This window comes from Plecotus auritus (assembly GCF_963455305.1).
Source record: "Plecotus auritus genome assembly, chromosome: 6".
In the NCBI taxonomy this organism is placed as follows: domain Eukaryota; kingdom Metazoa; phylum Chordata; class Mammalia; order Chiroptera; family Vespertilionidae; genus Plecotus; species Plecotus auritus.
In genome coordinates, this window is record NC_137773.1 from 81,635,736 (window position 1) to 81,660,027 (window position 24,292).

At 45.9% G+C, this 24,292-nt stretch overlaps 1 protein-coding gene across 4 annotated transcripts in view; it reads right to left on the minus strand.

Annotated features, from left to right (window-relative positions):
* The window catches only part of PTK2B (protein tyrosine kinase 2 beta), a 131,931-nt gene that overhangs the window by 38,991 nt on the left and 68,648 nt on the right, over positions 1–24,292 (minus strand). For 3 of the 4 annotated variants that reach the window (XM_080675098.1, XM_080675100.1, XM_080675101.1), the window contains exon 2: positions 12,113–12,353. In XM_080675098.1, the coding sequence (XP_080531224.1) occupies positions 12,113–12,316 (204 nt within the window). In that variant the 5' untranslated portion in view covers positions 12,317–12,353. Of the gene's footprint in view, positions 1–12,112; positions 12,354–20,063; positions 20,133–24,292 lie in introns of those variants that run through there. The other variant, XM_080675099.1, reaches the window with a different exon arrangement.

Sequence of the window (24,292 nt, forward strand, 5' to 3'; positions counted from 1 at the left end):
ATGACCGCCACAAGATGACTGGCAGGGGGGGCAGTTGTGGGTGATCAGGCCAGTAGGGGAGGGCAGTTGAGGGCGACCAGGCCAGCAGGGGAGGGCAGTTAGGAGCAACCAGGCCAGCAGGAGAGGGCAGTTGGGGTGACTGGGCCAGCAAGGGAGGGCAGTTGGGGGCAACAGGGCCAGCAGGGGAGCAGTTAGGTGTCGATCAGGCTGGCAGGGGACTAGTTAGGGTGTGATAAAGCTGCAGGCAGAAGCAGGTAGGGGCAATCAGGCAGGCAGGCAGGCGAATGGTTAGAAGCCAGCAGTCCCAGATTGTGAGAGGGATGTCCAACTTGCGGTTTAGGCCCGATTCCTGTGGGCCTAAATTCTAAACCAGCAGTCAGACATCTCCTGAGGGGTCCCAGATTGGAGAGGGTACAGCTAGGCAGAGGGACACCCTTCCCCCGCCCCTCCCGAGTGCACAAATTTCGTGCACCAGGCCTCTAGTTAAATTATAAGCATGTGACACTGGCCCCCCTCCACCTTCTAAGGTGATTTCCATGCATCACTCAACTCTTGGACTTCTTGTTTGTATTATAATAAACAGGATCTATAGTATATGAAATCATATACAAAGTATGGCAGTGATAGAAGCAGAAACAAACTATTCCAGAATGAAATATATCAAAATGTGAACAGTGTTGTCTTGGGTTAGTGCAATTATGTACATGTAGATTTTTATTCTTCCAGGTTTCCTGTGTTTGAACTTTTATATATAATGTAGTAGTTAAGAGAATGGCCTCAGAGTCAGAAACTATTTTGTCTCTGATGTACTTTGTGACTTTGGGCAAGTTAACTTCTCTGATTGGTCATTTGTAAAATGTAAAAATATTCCTCTTTCATAGGGTTCTTTGATGATTAAATGAGATGATACCAGTAAGGAACTTAGCATAGGGCTCTGCCTACAGTAGTGCTAAAGAAAATGTATTATTATTATTATTATTGAATGAACATGTATTCACTTTATATATTGTTGGATTTGATTTGCTCATATTTTGTTAAGGATTTTTGCACATATGTTCATGAGCAATATTGGTCTGTAGTATACTGTGCATATATTCACGTTATAATTGTAGAAAATATCTTCAAAAATAAATGTGTAAGTTTAGCTATGATAAGCTTGGTTTCACAGATTAGGCATGAAAAATTCATAGTGAAATAATAGGAGCAGACATCATCTTCCAACTTGAGACAAATGCCATAGCTTATGCCTACGTGCTTGGCTCATGTGCTAGCAAGTGGGGACCTCACATCCTACTGATAAGCTCAGTTTCTAAGAGGTGAATAAATTCTCTAAAATAAAAATGCTGACTAGACAGTAAATGTCACAAGGCTAGAGAGCAAAAGAATAGCCAAAATTCACCCAGGTCTTGATGAAAGCTAAGTTGAACAGATATTTTGCCTTCTAGAGACTAGAAGATCAGATGTAAAAGCAGACCTTACTGGCATAGCCACAAAAATAAAATCTAGCCCTGGCTGGTGTTGGTCAGTGGTTAGAGTGTCAGCCCATACACCGAAGGGTCATGGGTTCAATTTCAGGCGAAGGGCACAAACCTGGGTTGCAGGTTCAGTCCCCAGCACTGGGCATGGCACATGTGGGAGGCAACCAATAGATGTGTCTCTCTCACATCAATGTTTCTCTCTCCCCCTCCTTCCTTCCACTCTCTCTAAAGATCAATGGGAAAAAAATATCCTCGGGTGAGGATTAACAAAAATAATAATATTAATTACAAAATAAAATCTACAACTATATAGATACTCATATGTTCAAACGTTTATTAAGCTCATAAAACTTAGACTGGAATTTTAAAGCCTTAAGTAAATTTAGAGATCACTTAAATTGACTGTTTTTAAACAAAGAAACTGAGACCTAAGGAGGTCAGGTGACTTACTCAAGGACATATAAGGAATTCTATTTTAAACCAGCCGAAATTCTATTAACCCTCCTATACTTTATCACCTATGATTGCTAATCTTCCCTCTAGTTAACTTCCTACTTGGTCTTTATATCAAGTGATGTAGGAGATTACTGGTCTCATTTGAGTACTCTCTAGGCATCAGTTCATTCATTCATTCTACAAATATCTCCTGCGTATCTCCTGAGATAGGCTCTATGTAGGCACTGGGGATACAGTGGCGAATAAGACATAGCCCCACGCCAGGAGGCCACTTCTGCTTCGAGACAGACAAGTGCTAGAATGATGAAGATGGAGTGCTGTGGCACCACCTCCAACCACGCAATGCCCATCTACAGGCTTTCCCTTCCCTTCGGCCCATCCAGCCCTCTTCTGTCACCCTTTCATAGATCCTTTCAGACTCACTACCTTGTGAGTTCTCAGACTCTAAAACAATGACCTTATACTCTGGAGCGCTCCACCATTCCAGGATTGCTGATAATCCTTTCCCAGAGAGTGTGAGCCAGCTGGGTGTCCTGCAGGCAGAGGTGGGGCAGCAATGGGTTCCAGCACCCCTGAGATTCTGATTCAGTGACTTTGGGATGGGACTTGGCAACCTGGTATTTTAAAAACTCTTCTGTGACTCAGATCATCTGCCTCATCTGGGAACCCTGATGTAGTGGTTATAGAAACCCACCTGCCTGCCCTATTCACAGCACCTCTTGGGCGTTTGCTGCCACAGACCCAAGCTACCACCCCCAGAATACATCAGGTCATTCAGAAACTCTTTCTCCTCCGCTGGAATTTGGACTTGAGATATGGAATTCTAGCCAGCCTCTATCGGCTTTATAACTAGAATCCACCCATCGATTCATTCATGCATTATTAAATAATTACCCATTAATGAATTCCACAGATTGGGGAAACAAAAGCAAAGTCCTTCTCTTATACTGCTTATTTTTTAACAGGGGATGGGTTAAACAGTAAAAAAAAAAAAAAAAAAAAAAGCATAATAATATCTCAGGTTCAGATAAATGCTAAGAAGACACACAAAGAAGGTCAAGGCACCAGAAAGACAAGGGGCTGCTATTTTACATGAGGTGTCCAGAAAAGACCTCTCTGAGAAAGTGGCATTTGTATAGATCCCCAGAGGAAGTAAGGAAGAGAGAAATGGCCTTGTAGGGAAAGAGACATCCAGGCAAAGGGATCAGAGAGCATAGAAGCCCCAAGGTAGGTGTTTGGGAGGCCCCAATGTGTGCTTGGTGCATTTAAGCAGTTGTGAAGAGGCAAGTGTGGCTGGGGAGGAGAGGGCATGAAAGGAAGTGAGGGGAGAAAGCTAGGCCAGGCTTGTTTTCTGTAAAGGGCCAGGTAGAAATACTTTAGGCCTTGTGGGCCGTATGCCTTGTGTCACAACTACCCAAGTCTGCTATTGTAGCTCAACAGCAGGCCTAGACAATATGTAAACAAGTGAGTATGGCTGTGTTCCAATAAGACTTTATTTACAACAACAGGTGGTGGGCCATATTTGGCCTGCAGGCCATTGCTTGCTGACCTCTGTTGTAGACCAAAGTAAGGACTTTGAATTTTATTTTGAGTGAGACAGGACCACTGGAGAGTTTAAAGTAAAGCAGTGATGTGATCTAAGCTATACCTCAATACTAGTATATCCCTCTAGCTGACCTGTTTTTTGAAAATCCCCATGGCTGCTACCTGTAGAATGTACCACAGGGGGATAAGGGGAGAAGCAGTTAGGAGGCAATAGGTAAGAGATGCTAATGGCCTGGACCAGGGTAGAGGCCGTGGAGATGGTGAGAGGAAGTGGTCCGAATCCAGGTATGTTTTGATGGCAGGGTTGACAGGATTTCCTGATGGATTGAATACAGAATGTGAGAGAAAAAGAATCCAAGAATGACTCTGAGGTCTGTACCCCGAGACACAATTCACTGAGAGAACAGAGATGGTGAGAATGGCCTGGCAACTGAGAATCCCGAGCAGCAGTGGGGAAAAGAGACTTTCATCAGCCTGTGCTCTGTGGTCATTTCCCGGTATAGTCTTGAGCTTCAGTGTGGGTGCACAGAGGTGTGCAAATTGCTTGCTCACCTGCATACTGTATACACAGGTCTGTCTATAGCTGAGTGGGGGTACCAGCAACACACACTGTGATCCTGATGGCTGAGGTGGGCTGAATGGTGAAACCTAAGAGATATGCCCATGGCCTAACCCAGGGGTAGGAACGTTTTTCTACCAAGGGCCATTTGGATATTTACGACATCATTCACGGGTCATACAAAATTATCAACTTAAAAATTAGCCTGCTATATTTAGTCAAACATTTAATTAATTCATCCCTAATACCTTGACAGGACCAGACCAAATTATTTTGCAGGCCTTATACAGCCCACAGGCCAGACGTTCCCACCCCTGCCTTAACCCATGGAACCTGTGATGTGACCTCATTAGGAAAAAGAGTCTTTGCAAATGTAATTAAGTTAAAGATCTCAAGATGAGATCATTCTGGACTGTCTGTGTGGCTTCTAAATCCAATGACGTGTCCTTATGAAAGACACACAGAGAGACGAGGAGAAGGGAATGTGAAGACACAGGCAGCCATAAACCAAGGAAGCAGGAGCCACCAGAAGCTGGAGGAGGCAGAGGGGATTCCTCCTATGGCGCCTTTGGAGGTGGCACAGTCCTGCCGACCTCTCAAGATTGGGCTTCCAGCCTCCAGAACTGTGAGAGGAAGTATTCCAGCTGTTTTAGGCCACCCGTTTGTCGGTAATTTGTTACCTCAGCCCTAGGAACCAAGTGCAATAGCTATACAAGTTCTGAGTTCGCAACACACCAAAGGGATAATTTTTAAAAAAGTGATGGATGAACAAAATAATAAAAGTTAGCATCACTAATCCCACTCTGAAAGCATTCATGTTGATGTGATAAAAGACTCTATCTAACCAGGACATTCAGCAAGGCAACTGCCAGATTAAAAATAGAAATGTAAGCACGGGCACCTGACTGCTAATTTGTCGATGTAATGAATGCGGTCACGCAGACAAAGAGAGGCCCGGAACTCTGCGTGTGTGCCTCGCGCCCCCAGCTGCAGACGTCTGTGGGTAAGGGCGCTGGCCTGGTGAGCACACACAGGAAACGGGGAGGGGGCGCAGCAAGGAGATGGTCCTGGTGAATGCACCTCTTCTTGTATCACTGTGAGTGTCTCTGTGGTATCAGTTTGTGGTTTCCTGGCTGAACCCTTTCTTCTCAGGTTTTCAGAGACTATTCTCACATACGGGGGGCTGGCCTGGGCTGGCTTCATTTATTCTCTTTAGGGTAACCTTTCTTTTAGAAACAATAACTTCCCAGGACAGGGAATCATGCCTTCCTCCCCTCTGGCACCTCAACCTAGTGGTCTTCCTCCTAGTGGCATCTGAAGGAGGGCAGCAGGTTTGTTCTGGAAACACAGAACCTGAGCGGATGCACTGTGGGCTGGAGGCTGCTCTTCTGACCACATGGAGCGGTTGGCCGGGTGTCTTAGCTCCAGCTGCTGTAACACAATACCAGAGACTGGGTGGCCTAAATGACAAGTATTTATTTCTCATCGTTCTAGAGGCTGTGAGGTCCCACCTCAAGGTGCTGGCAGATTTGGTTTTTGGTGAGGGCCCTCTTCTCATTTGCAGACGGCAGCCTTCTTGCTGTGTCCTCACATGGCAGGAAGAGAACTCTCATCTCTTCACCTTCTTTCAGGGACACTAATCCCATCATGGGAGCCCTCAGGACTTCATTCAAACCTAATCACCTCCCACAGGCCCCACCTCCTAATACTATCACATTGGGACTTCCACATAGGAATTGGGGGTGGGAGACACAAACATCCAGTCCATCACACCCCGTGTCCGGTTAAGTGATAGATTTAGACAATAAACTAAATGGGATGATTTTCTAATGAGTATAGAGCAGAATGGGCCACAATATCTGAAATGTGCTTCTCTGGGAATGATCTGGAATGTGTTGTGTGACCTGAATTTACTAGGGAGGGCAGTGAGTACAAGTGTGTGCAGAACAGGCTACATTTGGGACTGGACTCTGCCCTCCTTACACATCAGGCAAGTGACACGTGCCAGACACCCCTGCAGCCTGGGAGCCTTGTTTTGAGGGGAAGGGACATAACTGGACCTGGCGGGAAGGGCACGGGATGTCTCAGTCATCCCCTCCCAGGAATGTAAATAGATTCTAAGTGAGGTGATGCTTCAAGACAAAATGAGGGTGAATGTGGCTTTCCAGCATGATAAAGGCTGGCTGAGGAACAGTGTCTTTGATGTGGGGGTCCTGCCTGCACCCTGGGAACCACACCATATCACAGACAAGTGCCTGCTTTTCTGTTTAAGATCCTCCTTGTGCGACACAGATGATCTGATGATGAACAGAGATGGGCCCGTGCAGAGAGTGGGTCAGCTGAGGTTAGCCAGAGAGAGAAACCACCATGATCCAGCAAGTCAATGTGAGGCAGAGAGAGGAGCAAATGCGGCACTTATAAGTAGGTGACCATATAATTTATCCCCAGAATCATGGTGCTCTTGCGATTGGCAGGGGCACTGTTAACAGTCATCCCTGGACAGTGTGTGTAAACTAGGACTGTCTGAGACAAACCAGGACACATGGTCAATCTACCCAACACACCCTAGAAGAGAGTAAGTGAAGAGGAAAGAGAAAGGAAAAGAGTGTGGGTAGAGACAGGGGGGTGGAGAGAGAGACAACATGAAAGAGAGGCTATAAGAGTCAGGGAGACGCCCTGTGTGGGCACGTCTGGGTGGCACTCTGCTGGTTGTTTACAAAGTGTTATCTTAACCCTTTTCCCAGACAAGCAAATTAGCATGTGAGAGAAATATATAGTGATAGAAGCCTCCACTTGCTACAGAGATGCTGAGCTCCCCAAACTAACACAATTTCCAATGAATATCAAACAAAGGGGAAATGAAAAATCAAGAAGAGCAAAATTTAGCACATTGCTCAATTCTCTTCAACACCTGGCCTAAGAACAAGGGCCAGCACTTATTCACCCAGCTTTTAACAGCACAGAGAAAGCATCATGAGGCTATTATATTTGCATAGAAAAAAATGGAGGATAAAAAGAAACACATGAATTTAGCAAGTATGCATGGAGTAACTATGATTTGGAAATGTGCTACGAATGGACCATGCCAAGGTGGTTCTTGATTGCTTCTATTTCATCGGACACAGCGAGATGGGGGTGCCGGAACTTCAAGAGTGTTCATATGGAAGGACACGTGCTTAAAAGGGCTGGCAGCATTTTGAGCAGGGGGAGAATGGTGAAAGAAGATATGTAGCTGAAAGTAGAAAGCTCAATCAAAGAACAAAACCCAGCTAGGGAAAGAAAGCACAAGAAGAGGGCCGGAAGCAGGGGTGGGAGGGGCCACCCTAGGAGGGGAGCCTCAGGCAGGGAAGCTGGGTATGGACCGATAGGCCTGGATGCAGCGTCCACAGTTAGCCCTTGAATAGCAAAGCTGTCCCTCCACATTTGGGCCGAGCTCTTCTGTACTCTCGCCTCTCACAGAACCTCTTTCTTCCTGTCAGAGTACTTGCCTCCACTTGTTGTAAAGGTTCATTCATTAGTGTGAGTCACTGTCAGGCTCACCTTTGGCCTGGGACGCTCCATGAAAGCAGGGAGTGCATCTGTGTTTTGGGGTATGTCATAACAAGCATGGTGCCAGTACACGGGGCACTCAACAAATACTTGTGAAATGAATGATGATATTATTCGGGACTCATTCATAAATGATCTCACCCACAGCCATGGCTTCAACCACTCTGCAGAGGCTGACAACACTCAAATGTCTATCTCTGGCCCAGTTCTTTCCTCAAGAATCATGTATCAAAGAGTCTACTCAACATTTTCACATGAAAACGTTAGAGCATCTCAATTGCACTGACCGGTCCAAAACTGACCTTATGAACTCCTCACTCCCCAATTAGTTTCTCCTCGAGTGTTCTTCATTTTAGGAAGTGGGGCCCTGTCCACCTGTACCAGGGCTTCCAGTCTTGACACCTCCTTCTTCTTCATTCCTGTATCTCTTGTCCATCAGCAAAACCTTTCATTTCCATTCTCCTGAATTAGCTGCATTACAATTACTTCTCTCCATACACCATGGTGGTTAAGAGTGCAGACTCTGGAGGTGGGTTGGCTGGCTTTGAAAACAAGTCCTACCACTTAACTAGCAATTTGCTTAACTCCTCTGGACCTTATTTCCTTGCGTACAAAATGGAGATAATAATAACAATATGTGCTTCATAGGGGGTTTTTTGAGAAGTCAATAGGATAATGCATAAGCTGTGCTTCAAAAGTGTTAGCTGCTATCATCACCACCACCACCTTGACCTTTGGCAGCAGCATTACCATCACCACCATCATCATCATCATCACTACCACCACCTCATCATCAATCCTCATCACCACATCTCATCATTGTCACTACCACCACCACCATCACCATCAACACCATCACAAACATCATTATCATAAACATTATCATCACCATGGCTATATCCCAATCTAAGATACCATCATCTGAATTACTGCAATACCACCTAACATCTCCCCACATCCATTCTTGCCTTCTTCCAATCTATTTGCCACTATGTGACCCAAGTGATCTTTTAAAAATGCAATCTGGCATCATTCATATGCTTAAACGATATCAGTGACTTCCTACAAAATCCAAAATCGTGAATGTGGTTTAAATAGCCAATCTTGGCCATTCTTTAGCCTCAGACATGCCCTGTGCCTTACCACTTCAGGACCTTCTGCTGGTAAAACTCTGCAATGTTGCTTATACTCATTGTCTCTCTGACTGCACAATGCCTTCTGCCCCCATCTCTCCACTGAAGATGTCTAGCAAAAAGTCATTATTGCACTCATTACTGAATCAAATAAACCTATTTTTAGCCTTATCTGATTTGACCTTTCTGAGTGTCTGATACTACTAACCACTCTTTCCTCAAATTTTCTTCTACCTTTGTCTCCCCTGCCTGTTCTTTTGTTTATTTTTATCTTCCTCTGGATGATTTATCTTTTTCCTTCACCTGCTCCTCCTTCTCTACCAGCCTCTAAGAAATGATTTCCTAAGGTTTCCTAATTAAAACTCTTTTTCTCTTGCTCTACTTATTCTCTGTGGGTGATTCTATCCATTCACATGGTATCCGTTGCTTAATGACTCTTGAATCTTCAACTGTAGGTCCTTTCTCCCTCCTGAGCTCCAAGTCCACTTTCCTCCATGAAGGAGTTTTTAATAAACACAACACATGTTAAAGCTGAAATCTTGGAACACCCTTTCTCTATTAGCTCAATGAAGGTACCATCACCCATTCAGTTGCCCAGGCAAAAGCTTGAGTCATCCAGTTTCCTACCTTTATCTCCCTCCCTACATCTAGTTAATCATCAAATTCTGTTGATTCTGCTTCCTTAGATTGACTTCTCTGTTCCCAATACCACTCCCTTAGTTCAAGCCCTCATCATTTCCCACCAGCACTGTGGCCACAGCTTCCTAACCCAATTCCCTTCCCTCTCTCCTGCCTTTTTTGTACTGCTATCAAAGTTTAGGGAAAAGAGATTCCTAAATGATTTTTCCAGAGAACTAGTGGCCCAACTTTTAAAAGAAGGGGTTCTTAGGCAATTAAGAAATGGCTTAAGAAAACAGCCCCTCTGTGGTCCTTTCTTAGTGATCCACCATGCATATCAGCATATTTAATGTTCTGATAAGTCTTGTTGCAAAGAAATCCGTTCAAAATTGTTTAATCAAGCATCTCTCAAAATTCTTTGACCATAAAACTCCTTTTCCAGGACACACTTCCTAGTATCTTTCAGGATACTACGGACTATTCAAAACACAAATCTGATCATCTTACTTCTCTATTTGAAATATGATAGGTAAGTGAATAAACACCAGAAGAAACTCTTAGAGATTGCTGAACAGGGTAACGACCTAATACCCACACAATCAATAGCTTCCAATGATTGAGCTCCTACTATATGTAGGCGCTTCTCACTTATCATCTCTAATCCTTACAACAAGGCTACCGGTGGGCACAATCCCCAATGAGGAAACTGAAGCCAGATTGGCTAAGTGTTGGGTCTAAGGCCATATAAACAATAAATAGAAAGCAGTATTTGGCTCAAGGTCTAGGTGGCTTTAAAGCCATGGCTACTTGTAATAAACAGGTGATATTTTGCCTGCAGGATTGGAAACAGGAAAAACAAGAAGGCTTGGACATAAATTCCTAGAAGGCCCACATCTTTCTTTGTTTTCCATCTCTTTTCTCATAACCCTCTTGATAGTTCCTCGGGTGCTAGCCATTCTTCTTAAACTTGGGTCTCATTGCCCAGCAAGACATCAGGCAGCTCCAGGAAAGCCTCTCCCCTGCTTAAAAACTGTGTTTCTTCCTAGTGCCTGAACAAGTCCACATTCCTCAGCCTGATATTCCAGGCCCTTTCTTATCTGCCATCAACATTTCATTTCTGATCTTGACTTTTTACACTTTTCTAAATATAAGCCATGCTCCAGTCCAACAGAACTACTCACTGTTTAGCAGCCTCCCTGCCTTTGTTCTTGCTGTCCCTGCCTCGTGGAAAGCCCTCTGCTCTCTTCAGAGCTGGCTTCAAATCTGCCTATCCTTCAGGTCCCTTTGCACCAACTCCACAGAATACATTCTGGTCTGGACCATCCAGACGTTCTCTGGTTTTCAGTAGAAAGTCAGGAAAGTGCCCCGAAATTTGGAGGTCAGGTTGACTTCTGAAAATTACATCAGTAGAACCCACAGTGGGTGGCATCAGCTATCTATCTGTAAAGACGATACACTCAAAGGAAGGCTCAAGAAGGAGAGAGTTAAGGAGATATGAAAACACCCTTCTGGGAGAAGGTGTCCAGGGCTTACTCGAAGGACACAGTTGTACCTATATATCCGGAACCATGAGATGAGCAAATAAGGCCCTAATCCAATCAGTTACAGGAAACAGAGAGAGTAACCAAACCATAATCAATTGTGATAACTGGCCAAGGCAGTGACCTAATCAATTACATTCTGCTCTGGTGTGTTGAAGCACAGCATGTGCTGTAATAGATGGAAGGCAGCCGAGCAGACAGATGTGCAGAGGTTCTGTGCTGCCAGCACCAATCCAAAGAGACACTCACTGAGTTTGGGGGATGCTGACTTTTAGGACAGGGGAAGGATTGGTAATGAGAGGATTCATCCGGCTTTCTCAGACCTGGTTAGTTTTCCCAAAAGTCCCCTGCTTCCTTTGTTCAAGGAAGCATCCCACCCAGCAACCTTTGGAGAACCGATTTGGCTTTCTTTTGCATTGTCAGACAGGAATATTCTGGGCAGAAAAAGGGATGTCCTCATGGTATCTACCTCATGGGGTCATTGGGAAGATTCAGTGAGATAATGTTTGTAGAGGAGTTGATCCAGGCTGTACATGGTAATTGTCCAATAAATGTAGGCATTTAAATCAATCACTGTATTGTAACTCTGCTTCTGATGACAAGTTCTTATACGTGTGGTTGAGCTGAACTGGTTTCCTGGTGCCCAGGTGTCCTGATGACGGTGGGCACCTGGACTTGCAAAACAGATTCCGTGGCCCGGGATGAGAATGAGCTGATCAATTGAAGTATTGCCTCAGAAAGGGTCTGCCAACCATTTACCTGTTCTAGGGCATCTCTAATTCATTATCATCCTATAAATGCCCCCACCAGCTCCTGTATCTGAGCACCCAGCACACGTCTTGTACTATTTTTGTTCTATTTTCAATTCCATCACTTGTGTATCTCTCTAATTCCAACTCCATCAGAGTGTAAACTCTTGGAGGGTGGGAGCTCTTATATCTCTTGCAGAAACTCAAATGTCATATATATGTAATGAGTTGAATCAAAGACCAAGCAAATGATCTGGGGTTCTAACGAAAGCTATAAAACCTGTCCCCCAGGCTACTAGTGAGGTAGGTTGCAGACCCCTTAAGAGGAGGCCTGGCTCTGCAGGCTGAGAACTTCTCCCTTGGTGCCCCCAGCCCAGGGTGGCAACTGGGGAGCCTGCTAGGCTGAAAGAGGGCCACTCAGCTGCTCTGAAGGACAGGGAGAGACAGACAAACGGATGGAGCAGGCACCGCCTGCCACACTCACCCGGATCTCGGTCTGCACAGTGCATTTAACCAGTTTGAAGTTCTTCCCAGAGTTGAAGCTGTTGCTATAGAAGCAGACCTTGAGGATCCGCACATCTTCCTTTTCCACATCTACTGGCACCACCACCATGGGCTCTGGGGGGCCTTCCGGCCGACATAGCGTGCCCACCTTTACTCGGCTCAGGGGCTGGGACACCCCAGACATCCTCTCAGACAGCAGCTAGGACCAGCACATCGCAATTCTGTGGAGACAGCAGAGAGACAGCCCTGAAACATGCCTCACCCCCCAGGGACAGCACCCAAGGAGCTGAGACCCACGCAAACAACACCTTCTCCCAGTCCCAGAAACCTCCCTTAAAGGCACTGGGGGAAGCTGAAACACAAAGCATCCGTTTGCATAAACATCCGGGTACCATTTAAAACCCAGACCTGGAACTCCCGGGCTGTGTACACTCTCTTCTAGAAGCCCCCTCTCTCCACTCCTTTTCTCTTCCCACACTGGATCCTAGACAAGGGGCCCACACTTTGCAAACGAAGCTGTGAGAGGAGGCGGCCACCGCATGGTTCCAAGGCACAGTGAGCAGAAAAAGCAGAGAGGACAGTGGAAAATAGCAGGAGAGAAGCAGCGACTCGGGGAGAAAAATGAGAAGAAACAGAATTGGAGAATGGGTGGCCTGGAGGGCACTGGAACGGAGAAGGCAGGAAAGGACCCAGGTGGGTGGCCAGGCTATCAGCTGATGGCTTTGTCTGCCTCCATCCGAAGCCACCACCAGCCCGAACTTTCTGGGCAGGAGGCCTCAGCCCCACAGGAACTCACATACAGCCCATTGTTCACTGCAGGCAGGAGAACTTAAGAGCAACAGCACTCCAGCTGTCCAATCTGGGAGGGAGCCGGGCTGGGCCCCTGGAGGACAGTGGGGTTGACATTTATATAGACGATAAGAATCCTTGGGATCTTTATTTCGCCCCGAATCTCAGCAAAATGGGTCCTTTTGAGCCAGCACATCACTGTTGGGTTTACCCCCCACTGGTCCAAAGCAGAAGTGCCCAAAGGAAACAATGGAAGTTCCAGCTGCAGATCGGTGGTATCAACCTTGGCTCTGCATTAGGATCCCCCGCAAAGGTTGTAAGAAAGCCTCAAGCCAGGCCCTATGCTCAGAGATTGCCACTAAGCTGGTGTATGGGGAGGCCTGGAATTGGTATTTTTAAGTTTCCAAGGATTTTTCTAACATTCAGCCTGGGTTTGGAACCACTATTCTAAACTAAGCTTTGGTCTCTTTCTGAACCCATACTTACAGAAAGATATCTCCCTTCTAACAAAAGACTGGGGGGAGAGTGGGGAGGGACACTTAGGGGGACATTCCTAGACCAGAAGAAGTTGGGAATTGGCAATGTTAAAATACAAATGCGTGTCTGGCCAGTGTTGCTCAGTGGTTGTGGCTCTATGAACCAGGAGGTCATGATTCCATTCCCAGTCAGGGCACATGCCCTGGTTGCAGGCTCGGTCCCCAGTGAGGGGAGTGCAGGAGGCAGCTGATCAATGATTCTCTCTTATCATTGATGTTTATATCTCTCTCTCCCTCTCTGAAATCACTAAAAATATTTTTTTAAAGAGATGAGTACATTTGAAAAGGTTACTTGAAACCTATATGATCTTATTTTTAAAAAATACAAATGCGGAATCAAATATATTGGAAGCGGAAGTAAAATCTGTGTTCATTCATTCACACTGTACTGGGCACTAGCAAGGAAGATGCACACACACCATCATTCGCTTCAGAGAGTCATTCTTCTGAAAAACCCACTGTGTATTAGGAGACAGAAAGAGATGCAGTGAGGGCGAGGGAAGGAGCAGGGTGTGTCCCTTCCATGGGGGCAGGCAGACCCTGGGCAGAGCGCCAACCTGAGTCAACAGGGCAACCAGAATTTGAGACAAGACAGATGGAGAAAAGAATCTTCAGTCTGTTTTATTTTGGAGACTAATATGAATATGCAAGAAGTATCCATGCATTTTCAACCATTATCTTCTAAGCATATCCTGTGAGCCAATGCTCTGCTGGGTAAGTGGCATGTGCCTAAGTTTCCCCAGACCCTCAGTAAGGACTCCAGAGGAAGTGCCTTGAGCGGAAACCCACTGGAGGAGTGGCGAGTGTGTGACAGGGAGGGGAAGACAGCCAAGGGAGGGTTATCAATTGAGTTACCATCACTTGGGCAACTGCAGAGTAAATGCACAGAGTTAGCCTCTCCTGCCAGGAAGGGAGGGATCTGGGCATTTACACACCATTTTTTTCCCTTTTTTTAAAATTTATTGGGTTGATATTGATTAATAAGATGAAATGGGTTTCAGGTGTGCAATTCTATAATACATCATCTGTACATGGTATTGTGTATTCACCATCACAAGTCAAGTCATCTTCTATCACCAGTTATCCCCGCTATACCCTCTTCAACTTCCCCACACCCCCTTTCTCTCTGGTAATCACTATGCTGTTGTCTGTGTCTATGAGTTGTAAGGGGGTTTTGGGGAGGGGGGTTGTAGTTGTTTTTGCTTAATCCTTTCACCCTTCTCACCCAGTCCCCAACCCCCCTCCCCTCTGACAGCTGTCAATCTGTTCTCTATGAGTCTGTTTCCATTTTGTTTGTTTGTGTATTTTGTTCATTAGATTCCACATATGAGTGAAATAATATGGTACTTGTCTTTCTCTGACTGGCTTATTTCACTTAGCATAATGATCTCCAGGTCCATCCATGCTGTCACAAAAGGTAAGATTTCCTTCTTTTTTACGGCCGAGTAGTATTGCATTGTATAAATGTATCATAGCTTTTCTATCCACTCATCTACTGATGGGCACTTGGGATGCTTTCAAATCTTGACTATTGTAAATAATGCTGCAATGAGCATAGGGGTGTCAGAATGGCTGTCATCAACAAATCAACAAACAACAAGTGTGGGTGAGGATGTGGAGAAAAGGGAACCCTCGTGTACTGTTGGTGGGAATGCAAATTGGTGCGTCCACTGTGGAAAGCAGTATGGAGTTACCTCAAAAAATTAAAAATGGAACTGCTTTATGACCCAGTGATTCCACTTCTGGGAATTTATCCGAAGACACTGAAAACACTCCTTTGAAAGAATATACACACACCACTTCTTACAGTCACCATTCCCAGCGTTTCAGCCAGTTCTGCACAAGGACAGTGGCCTCAGGAGACAGGCGAAGTCCTCAGGCACAAAGATGCAGACACTGGTGTGGAGAAGTAAGCAGGAGAATACAGCAATGATGAGGCCCCAGGGGCTATCAGCGGGAACCATGACAGATCTGCCACAGGATGTGAAATTGACTCAAACTTGTGTTGCCCCTAAAGAGCATACACTCCAGACAGAGAGGTAAACAGGCACAATATACACACAGGTAAGTACATAGCCCACAGAGATTCAGGATCTGCTGTGTCTACTGAGCCAGGGGCCCCAAGACCCCTGGCTTCTGTTTGTTTTACATTAATTTTCAGGCCGGGGCTTCATGAAGCAGTTTTGTGAAGCAGGTATCTGGGGCAGGAAGAAAATGGAGTGGCGTATGGTGTCTCTGTCCCCAGGGACTAGATCCTACTCCTGGGAGCCAGAGGGCCTGCATCCCAAAGGTCATGTTGAAACCAGGGGCATAATCAGTGCTGTCATGTTGGCTGGTGGGACATGTACTTTGAGCTGGAGAGAACAGTATATGCATGTCTGCATGTTATACCACTCGGCTTCTGGGCATCCACCATGAAGAGGATGGAGGAAGTGCCTTTCAGGACATGTCCCCCTGGCCCAGGCAGCATTTTCAACCAACTGGTGCTAGTGCCAGTGAGCCGATGAGAGACCCTCCAGGGATTTGCTGAAACACCAGAGAAGAGTACGAGAGAGCACAGTTGAGTAGAAATAAGATGTCAGTAAAATTAATGAGATCTGGCCGGTGCGATCTAAGAAACCCCGTTTGCGCACATTATGTGCATCGTTTTCTGAAGAGAAGAGTGAAGGAGATGAGCCCTCTCTGAGAGGCAGAGCACAGGAGCAGGGACAGAGTAGGGGATTAGAAACCGGGGCCTGGCACAGAGGCCAGGGCAAAGTCTTGGGTGGAGAGGGGGTAGACAGGGGTTAGACCCCCCCCCACCCCAGCGCTTTTAACCCTGTGCAGCTACAGCCAACAGTACAATGAAATGTGGCCCTTATAAACTTGAGGAACCAAGATGATGTAAACATGTAACAAGGATGTGAAGCAACAGGAACTCTCATGCATTACTGGTGCAAACTCTGGAAGCTAACTGCACGCTTTCTTACAAAAACTAAGTATACTCTTACCATAACACCCAGCAATCATGCTCCTTGGTATTTACCCAAAGGAGCTGAAAACTTATGTCCACACAAAAACCTGCACATGGATGTTTATGACAGCTTTATTCATAATAATTGCCAAAAACTTAGAAGCAACCAAGATGTCCTTCTATAGGTGAAGGGATTAATAAACTGTGGTACAACCAGACAATGGAATATTATTCAGTGCTTTAAAATATGCTCTATTAAGCCATAAAAAGGCATGAAGAACAGTAAATGTATATTACTAAGTAAAAGAAGCCAATCTGCAAAGGCGACATACTCTGTGATTCTAACTATATGACTTTCTGGAAAAGGCAAATCTACAGAGACAATAAAAACATCAGTGGTTTCCAGGGTTTGGGGGAAGGAGGGATGAATAGGGAAAGCACAGAATTTTCTAGGCAATGAAAATACTCTGTATAATACTAGAATGATGGATACATGTCATTACACATTCGCCCAACTCAGAATATACAGCATCAAGAGTACAATCCTAATGTAAACTATGGACTTTGGGTGACTATGTTGTGTCAATATAGGTAGGTTCATATTGTAACAAATGTACCACTCTGGTGGAGGACGACAAAAGTTGGGGAGGCTGTGCGGGTATGGGGGCAAGGGCTATGTAGGAAATCTCTTTACCTTCCTTTCAATTTTGCTGTGACCCTGAAAGTATTCTTTCAAAAAGCTTATTAAGAAAAAATTAAAGCTGAGAAACCACAGCCTAATAGTTGACCCCCTGCCCAGCCTGACTGGGCAGTGTCTAGCCCATGCAGGAGTCAACCCCCACCCCAGTCCTGACCAAAGAGAAATGCCCATATTGTGTGTGTGTGTGTGTGTGTGTGTGTGTGTGTGTGTGTGTGTGTGTGTGTGTATAGTATGTGTGTTTTATTTATTTGAGAGAGAGAGAGGAAGGGATCAAGCCTGCAACCTAAGCATATGCCCTCACCAGGAATCAATCTGATGACCTCTTGGTTCACAGGTCGATGCTCAACAACTGAGCCACACCAGCTGGGTGCTCATATTGTGTATCTGGCCAAGCGCAGCCTGCTATGTTGGCCATCATCAACATGCCTGCAGGACACTGGTCTCTCATCCCCATCAGTTTCCCCTGATCCTTGGTTCAGGAGCCATCATTCACAGTGGTCAGCATGGCTCCAGTTTAAATATTTAAGCCAAGTCATTTCAGTCACCCAGGATCTACCTGTACCTTCAGCCCAATGCGGGCTCCGGTCTGCCTTTAGTCCTGTGCAGTAATAACCTATTTATTTCAAAATAACTACAATTTTAAAACTTTAAAAGAAACGTAAGTGCTTTGCACAACAACCCTGGGAGATGGGCAGGGAGGATTATGCCCACTTACAGATGAAAAAAAATACTCCAGAAAGTTTAACCCATCTGGCCCAGGAATCACACTTCTTGAATAGCAAACTTGGATCCCAAAGCAGATTAAAATCCAAGTTCAAAGTTTCCCCTCTTACCTATCTGTCTTTGAAGAAAGTAGTATCTCTTGATACTACTGATGTTGGCACAAACTCTAGCAAGAAGAAATTGATCATCCCGGCACTAAATATCCCCAGGCCATGACAAATCCCTTCTTGGCTTAGAGAGCATTACCCCTTCCCAAGCTAGGCCTTAGTTGTGTGATCACAAAATCCTCTGACTCTCAACTTGTGACCCAAAAGCCCTGCCCCTCTCCCAGCCCAGACCTGGACCCGCAGCCTGGTAACCCTGCTCCCTGCATCCTGGCCGGCCCCAGACCCTGTGAGCAGCATGGGAGAGAATGTCCCGCCACACCAGCGAAAGAAAACCCTGGCTCTGAGCCATCGTGTGCTCCAGCTCACCTCCCAACCACCAGATCTGCCTAAGTCAAAGTCAAAGAATAACAAACACAAGGAAATGGGCTCAAATTAAAACAGGAAAAGTTTTGATTGGCTATAAGAACGCCTTGGCCCAAACCCGCAAAGGTACTAAGAAAAGTTGTAAAATCTCTGAAGTCCTCAGGAAGAAAATAAATGACACTCTTCCTGAATGGCAAGACATTCACCTGTCTGAATGAGGGGGGACTGGAGCAGAATTTAAGTCCTTTCAGACTCTCTGGTTTGTTGCTGTACCCAGGGCTGTGTTCCCGGCATGGGAAGATGTCAGGGTTACAGGGGTCAGTATCCCAGAAAAGTACAACCTTGCACTTGAAGACATTGTAGGGTCATGTTACACCTTACTGAACACATTCTGTGTGCCAGGGAGTGTAGTAAGTCATCTCCAGTCTCTAGAAAAGTTCCTTAGGGTTAGTAATGTTAGCCTCAGACCTTAAGAGAGAAAACTGAGGCCCCTCAAGGTGACTGTCCAAATCACACCACTAGTAAGTGGCAGAGACTTAAGGCGACTAAGTTGCCTAACTCTGAAGTCCTTCATGAGTAATGTCCCAGACTGGTGTGGCGCTGCAGCCCTGAGGACACGAGTTTTAAACCCAGGTTTGATGTGTCAGATGACATCATGCCACCCATGACATCATGACACCTTTCTAACTAACTGTCCCCTTTTCATGCCCCCTTAAATCTGGACAATGCATTTTACCCTTGGGACTCTCAGCATCTGCTCTCACATCTGGTTTCCCAAGAGGCCAAGCTTCAATGTCAATTGCCAAAGACCAGAGGGCTGGTGTCATGGCTCTCCTGCCACCATGCTTTGGAGTTAGTGCCCAGCTCTGCCACTAATTGTTTCTGATGGGTCGGAGTTCCCAAACAGCAGTAGTAGGTAGATGATAATTGCTTTTAATATTTTCCATGTCCGTAGAAAAATGGAAAAGATAAGGACACTGTAGAAAATTCATCATAAAGTTCAATGTATTCCATTTGAAGAGAAGTCTTTTATTCTAATACAAGAATGAAATTTGTGTACGGGTAGGGTCCCTAGGCCTGGCCAGCAATCAGGGCCAATCGGGGCCTTCCGGCTGCTGGCCGGGGCCTTCCTTAATTCCGCGCTGCCCCCTGGTGGTCAGCACACGTCATAGCGAGCAATCGAACTCCCGGTCTCCGGTCAAACTCCCGAGGGGACACTTTGCATATTAGCCTTTTATATATAGAGATGTCTTTCCACCTTGTTTGGGGTTTCCAATGCTCATTCAATTATGAAATGACAAGAGTCTTTGGAAATTGACAGTGAAGCTTGGCCTTTTAGGGAAGCAGACATGAGAGGAGACACTGGCAGGCTAAAATGCATTATCTCCAGGATTGTAAGTTCTGCCATTTATCAGTTAGTTATGTGACCTGGACAAGGTCACCTTGCAAGGCCTCAGTTTCTTCTCTTGAGGAATGAGGCTAATAATACCCATCCTACAGAATTTTCTGGAGAATTAGAGATTACTGATGTCAACTCCCTGGCACATGTATTTTTAAAATACCTGTGACTTGGCAAAAAAAAAAAAAAAAAAAGAATCAGAAACCCAATACTAGTCCCCACTTATAAAAAATTGAGCTGGCCTGTTAAGTGCAGGACAGGTGGCTGTGGCAGCCCCTTTCGTCCCCAGTGCGCTGACACTGCATTCCATCAACATCCGCCTTCCTCCATCCACCTGCCCACCTGAAAAAATCACCCCTACCTCCTACTCTTTGCCCACACATAGTGCCATCGTCGGTCCTGAGAACACCACAGAAGTGTAGAAGGAAACCTCACAGCAACTTCAAAACACCAGCCCTTTAGGTCTCACAGAAGCCAGAATGTCACAAGACACTTTATTTCCACTCCGTCTCTGAGTCACTTCCTCTTGCCATTTCCACATCAACAAAATGGGGAACACATACATGCCTTTCCTCTGCAAAGGCCTGCTGAGACCAGGCACTTAACAACTTGGCAGTGACCTTACAGCTGGGCCCTCCTAGCTCCTTGCAGTGCCCCCTCCCTAGCTCGAGCCCTTTCAGCCCCCAGTTCCCAGGGGTCAGCATCATGCCTGTTCCAGGGCTACACAAGCCATCACTTGGCTAATCCCTTCTCCTCCTCTCCAAGCATCCCTCCCCATTACCTCGCAGAGGAAGGAACCACAAAGGTTGTGATTATTGTCAGCTATAATTCAATGTCATTCAAAAACATTTATTGAGACTCACACACTTCCAGCCCGCCACCTCCGCACACATTACCCACTCAGGATCATTCTCTTGCCAGTACCTGCCATACCGGAGGCCGGCTGACCTGGGGCTGGCTTTCAGGGGGCAGGAGGGGAGACACAGGGATGCATTACTTGTTTTTCCTTGTTAATGGCACCTCACTAGTTCAAGGACTGTGATCCCTGCTGCTGAGTAGAATTTTCTTACTTCCTATGTGACCTGTGGCCTCCACTGCTTCTCCAACCCTTCAAAAAACCACTCACCTTACTCCTTATTTGCCAGTTCATGAGTGATTTTGACTGGCCTGGTTTTTCTCCCTCCTTTCTTCTTTCTCCCTTCCTCAGTCATTCCCCCTCTCTTCTCTCCCTCCCCCTTCCCTCCTTCTCTCCTTCCTTCTTTCTGTTCTTGCTTTTCTTCTTCTCCCCTTCCCCTCTTTCCACCTTCCTCCTTTCCTCCATACCACCCCTGCCCCTGCCTTCTATGGCCAAAGCGGGGGCGGTGGAAGGAAAGGCATGCCAGCCTCTGAACATACAAAGATAAACAGAAGAGGGTCCCTGTCTACCAGAGACTCATAGTCTAGTGAAGAGGAAAAAGGTGAAAATAAAACAGCCAGAGCATGATATGGGCTGATAGGGGTCTAAGCTCAGTGCCAGAAGAGCACAAGGTGACACAGCAAGGTGCACAAACCAAATGACCTGATGTAGGACTGCCCAGGAGGGTGATAAGGGGCTGTTGGGAAATGAGATGAGAGGATGGCAACATGCTAAAGAGTTTAAACTTTACCTTGTGGAGAAGTAGATTTTCCTTTAAAAAATATATATATAATTCTGGCCACAGGCGAAAGCACAGGCATGAGCTAGGAGGCAGCAGGAGCAATTTGAGTAAGGCCATGGTATGTTTCACAACTGACAATCCAGGGGAATTGTGACTTGAGTTGTAGCTTTTGCCAATTTCTCTGATGTAAATGCTTCCATTATCGCTAATTTCGAGTTGAACTCACTGAAAGAGACCTGGGGAGAAACGGGTGCTGCCAGTATGTGAGAGCTGTGCACACCACTGCCTGAACAGTGAGAGACCCCGGAGGCCAGATTTCAGAATCGCCTGCCTCAAACCTGCCTCTAGCCCTGATGTCACCTGGTCCCTGCAGTGGCATCACCCCCACACTTCCAAACAGCAAGATACAAGGTGCATGGAAGCACAGAATTTAAGATGTGTTCTTCCCTCCAAGGATCTTCTGTTACTACCCAATCTCCTAAAAGTTGTAATTTTAAAAAACACACTCTTTGTCATCTCTAACCCCAAACTAAATTCTTCTCCAGCCTCTCCACTTCAAGTCATGGTCTCAAACGTTTCCTTCTCTCCCAGCCTTCAACTCCACTGAATCTCATACCCTCCCTGAGTGCATTGCAGTGTTGGCTGTTGAGCAGGGAAATTTGATACCATGATGAGTCAACACTTCAGTTGGGTATTTGACAGAGTTCTTCCCCATTTTCCCAAGCGGTTAATGAGGAGGCCAGATGACGAAGAGCGGTATTCTTAACTGGGCAAATGACTCCTCTCCACCACTGCTGACCAAGTGTGCGTAGTAAGCTGAGGACTGAGTGCTGTTTTAATTGGCCTTGTTCACACCTTTCAACTTGGCATTAAGGAGCTTGTGTTACAGGACTTGAAGCACCAAGTTGAGCACAGGAGTAGGAGAGATGGTGACTCCCAGGCAGACCACAAACAATTCCCTAAATCTACACAGGCTGGCAAGACAGGCCCAGTGTTACAAAATGCAGTTTACAAAATGGGATAAATGTGAAGTTCCTCATGTAGATTAAAAAAAAAAATCTTCCCCAGTCTGGGACAAGGAAGATGTGGTTTAGCAATGACATGGATTTAAAAAATGGGGCTTAAGCTGTGAACTCACGGTTAGTCACTGTGATGTGGTTGCCAAAGAAGTCCATGCAGTGTTGGGGTTACCAGCATGTCTTTAAAATAAGGGCGGTGATTTCCCCCAAGGCTCTGCATGGACATGACCACAGCTGCGCACTGCCCGTCCAGGGCCCCGCAGTTGGAGAGACTGTGTTCTAGGGTGAGGACATTCCGAGCCCTCTGTGGCTGGAGACTTTGTCACATGATGCAGATCCTAAAAACTAAAGGGAAAGGGAAGTGATGACAGGATTGCTGGTTTTAAACAGTGGTAGGGCTGCCATGCAAAAGATAGACCCAACTTCTTCATCCACGTCAAAGTTAAAAAAAAAAAAAAAGTGCAACAGATAGGAGGGAAGAGGGTCTCTGTGTTTGCAGACCACACACTGTCACTTGCCCGAGTGCTGGCCCTCTGGCAATCTTGCTGGTGTCTTCCAAGGCAGAAGCCACTGCCATTGGGAGAATGAGGAAAAGTGACTGAGCAGCTTGCCTAGGGTCACCTTAGTTAAGTGGTGGAGGCAGGACCAGGACTCAGATTTCCCATCTGAGCCCGACACAACCTACAGCCCAGGTGCCATCAGTAATCCTGCCTTGTTTACACCTTTGTGTCTGGGATTTGTGTCCACACATCAAGGCTATTCCTGAGCCAAACAGCATCGCTCAGAACCCTGCTTTCCTGATGTGGCCCCAGGAATGCTGCTCAAACAGAAACTAACATATAAGCGCATCAGTTTTTAGCCATGCAGCCCTAAAAGGAATACCAGCTTTTTGATATATTAATACGTATAACAATGACGGCAACATAGAATTTTTTTAATTGATCTGCATGATTTTTTTGTAATGTATTTTATTTATTTCAGAGAAGAAGAAAGAGGGAGAGAGATAGAAGCATCAATGATGAGAGGGAGTCATTGATTGACTGCCTCCTGCATGTCCCCTATAGGGGATTGAGCCTGCAACCCGGGCATGTGCCCTTGGCCGGGATCGAACCTGGGACCCTTCAGTCCACAGGCTGACACTCTATCCAGCCGTGGGCAAACAACAGCCCGGGGGCCGGGTCCGGCCCGTTTGGCTGTTCTACCCAGCCCGGGGAGCCGAAAGAGCGGAGGGTTCTCTTGCTCTCCCCTCCGCTCCTTTACTTTGAATTTATATTAGTTCACACAAACACTCCATCCATGCTTTTGTTCCGGCCCTCCGGTCTAGTTTAAGAACCCATTGTGGCCCTCGAGTCAAAAAGTTTGCCCACCCAGATAGAGTCTACCCACTGAACCAAACCGACTAGGACACGACATAGAATTTTTTAAGTTATATTTTATGATACATTTAATACACAGAAACAAATGACAATAAAAAATAAGCTCAAGTAGTGTGGTGTTTGTTTTTTTTCAACCAAAAAGTACAAACCCACGTCTAACGGTACAGGTGTCGTCCCCTCATCTATTCCCACCCGGAAAACAACTAACCCAGCCTCTGAACAAGCTTCTCCACCTGCCAAGCCCCAATCTGCTACTCTCTGCAAATGCAGGATACACTACAAATCTGCTTTGTGTAAACAGATATCAAAACCATTAAACATGATGATGTCCCCCATCTGTACACTGCAGCACTCAGCTTTCATTTTCATGCGAATTGGATAAAACAGCAATTTAGATGCCCCATCAAACAAACAGGATACCACCTGTGTGTGAAAAGACTTGGAAAAATTAAAAATAGATGGAAAAATCCTCAGCAGTTAAAAATGCTAAGGAAAACAACTTTGAGGCACTAGTACATGACTATTCAACAAGCCAAGTTACTGAGAGGAAAACAAGCA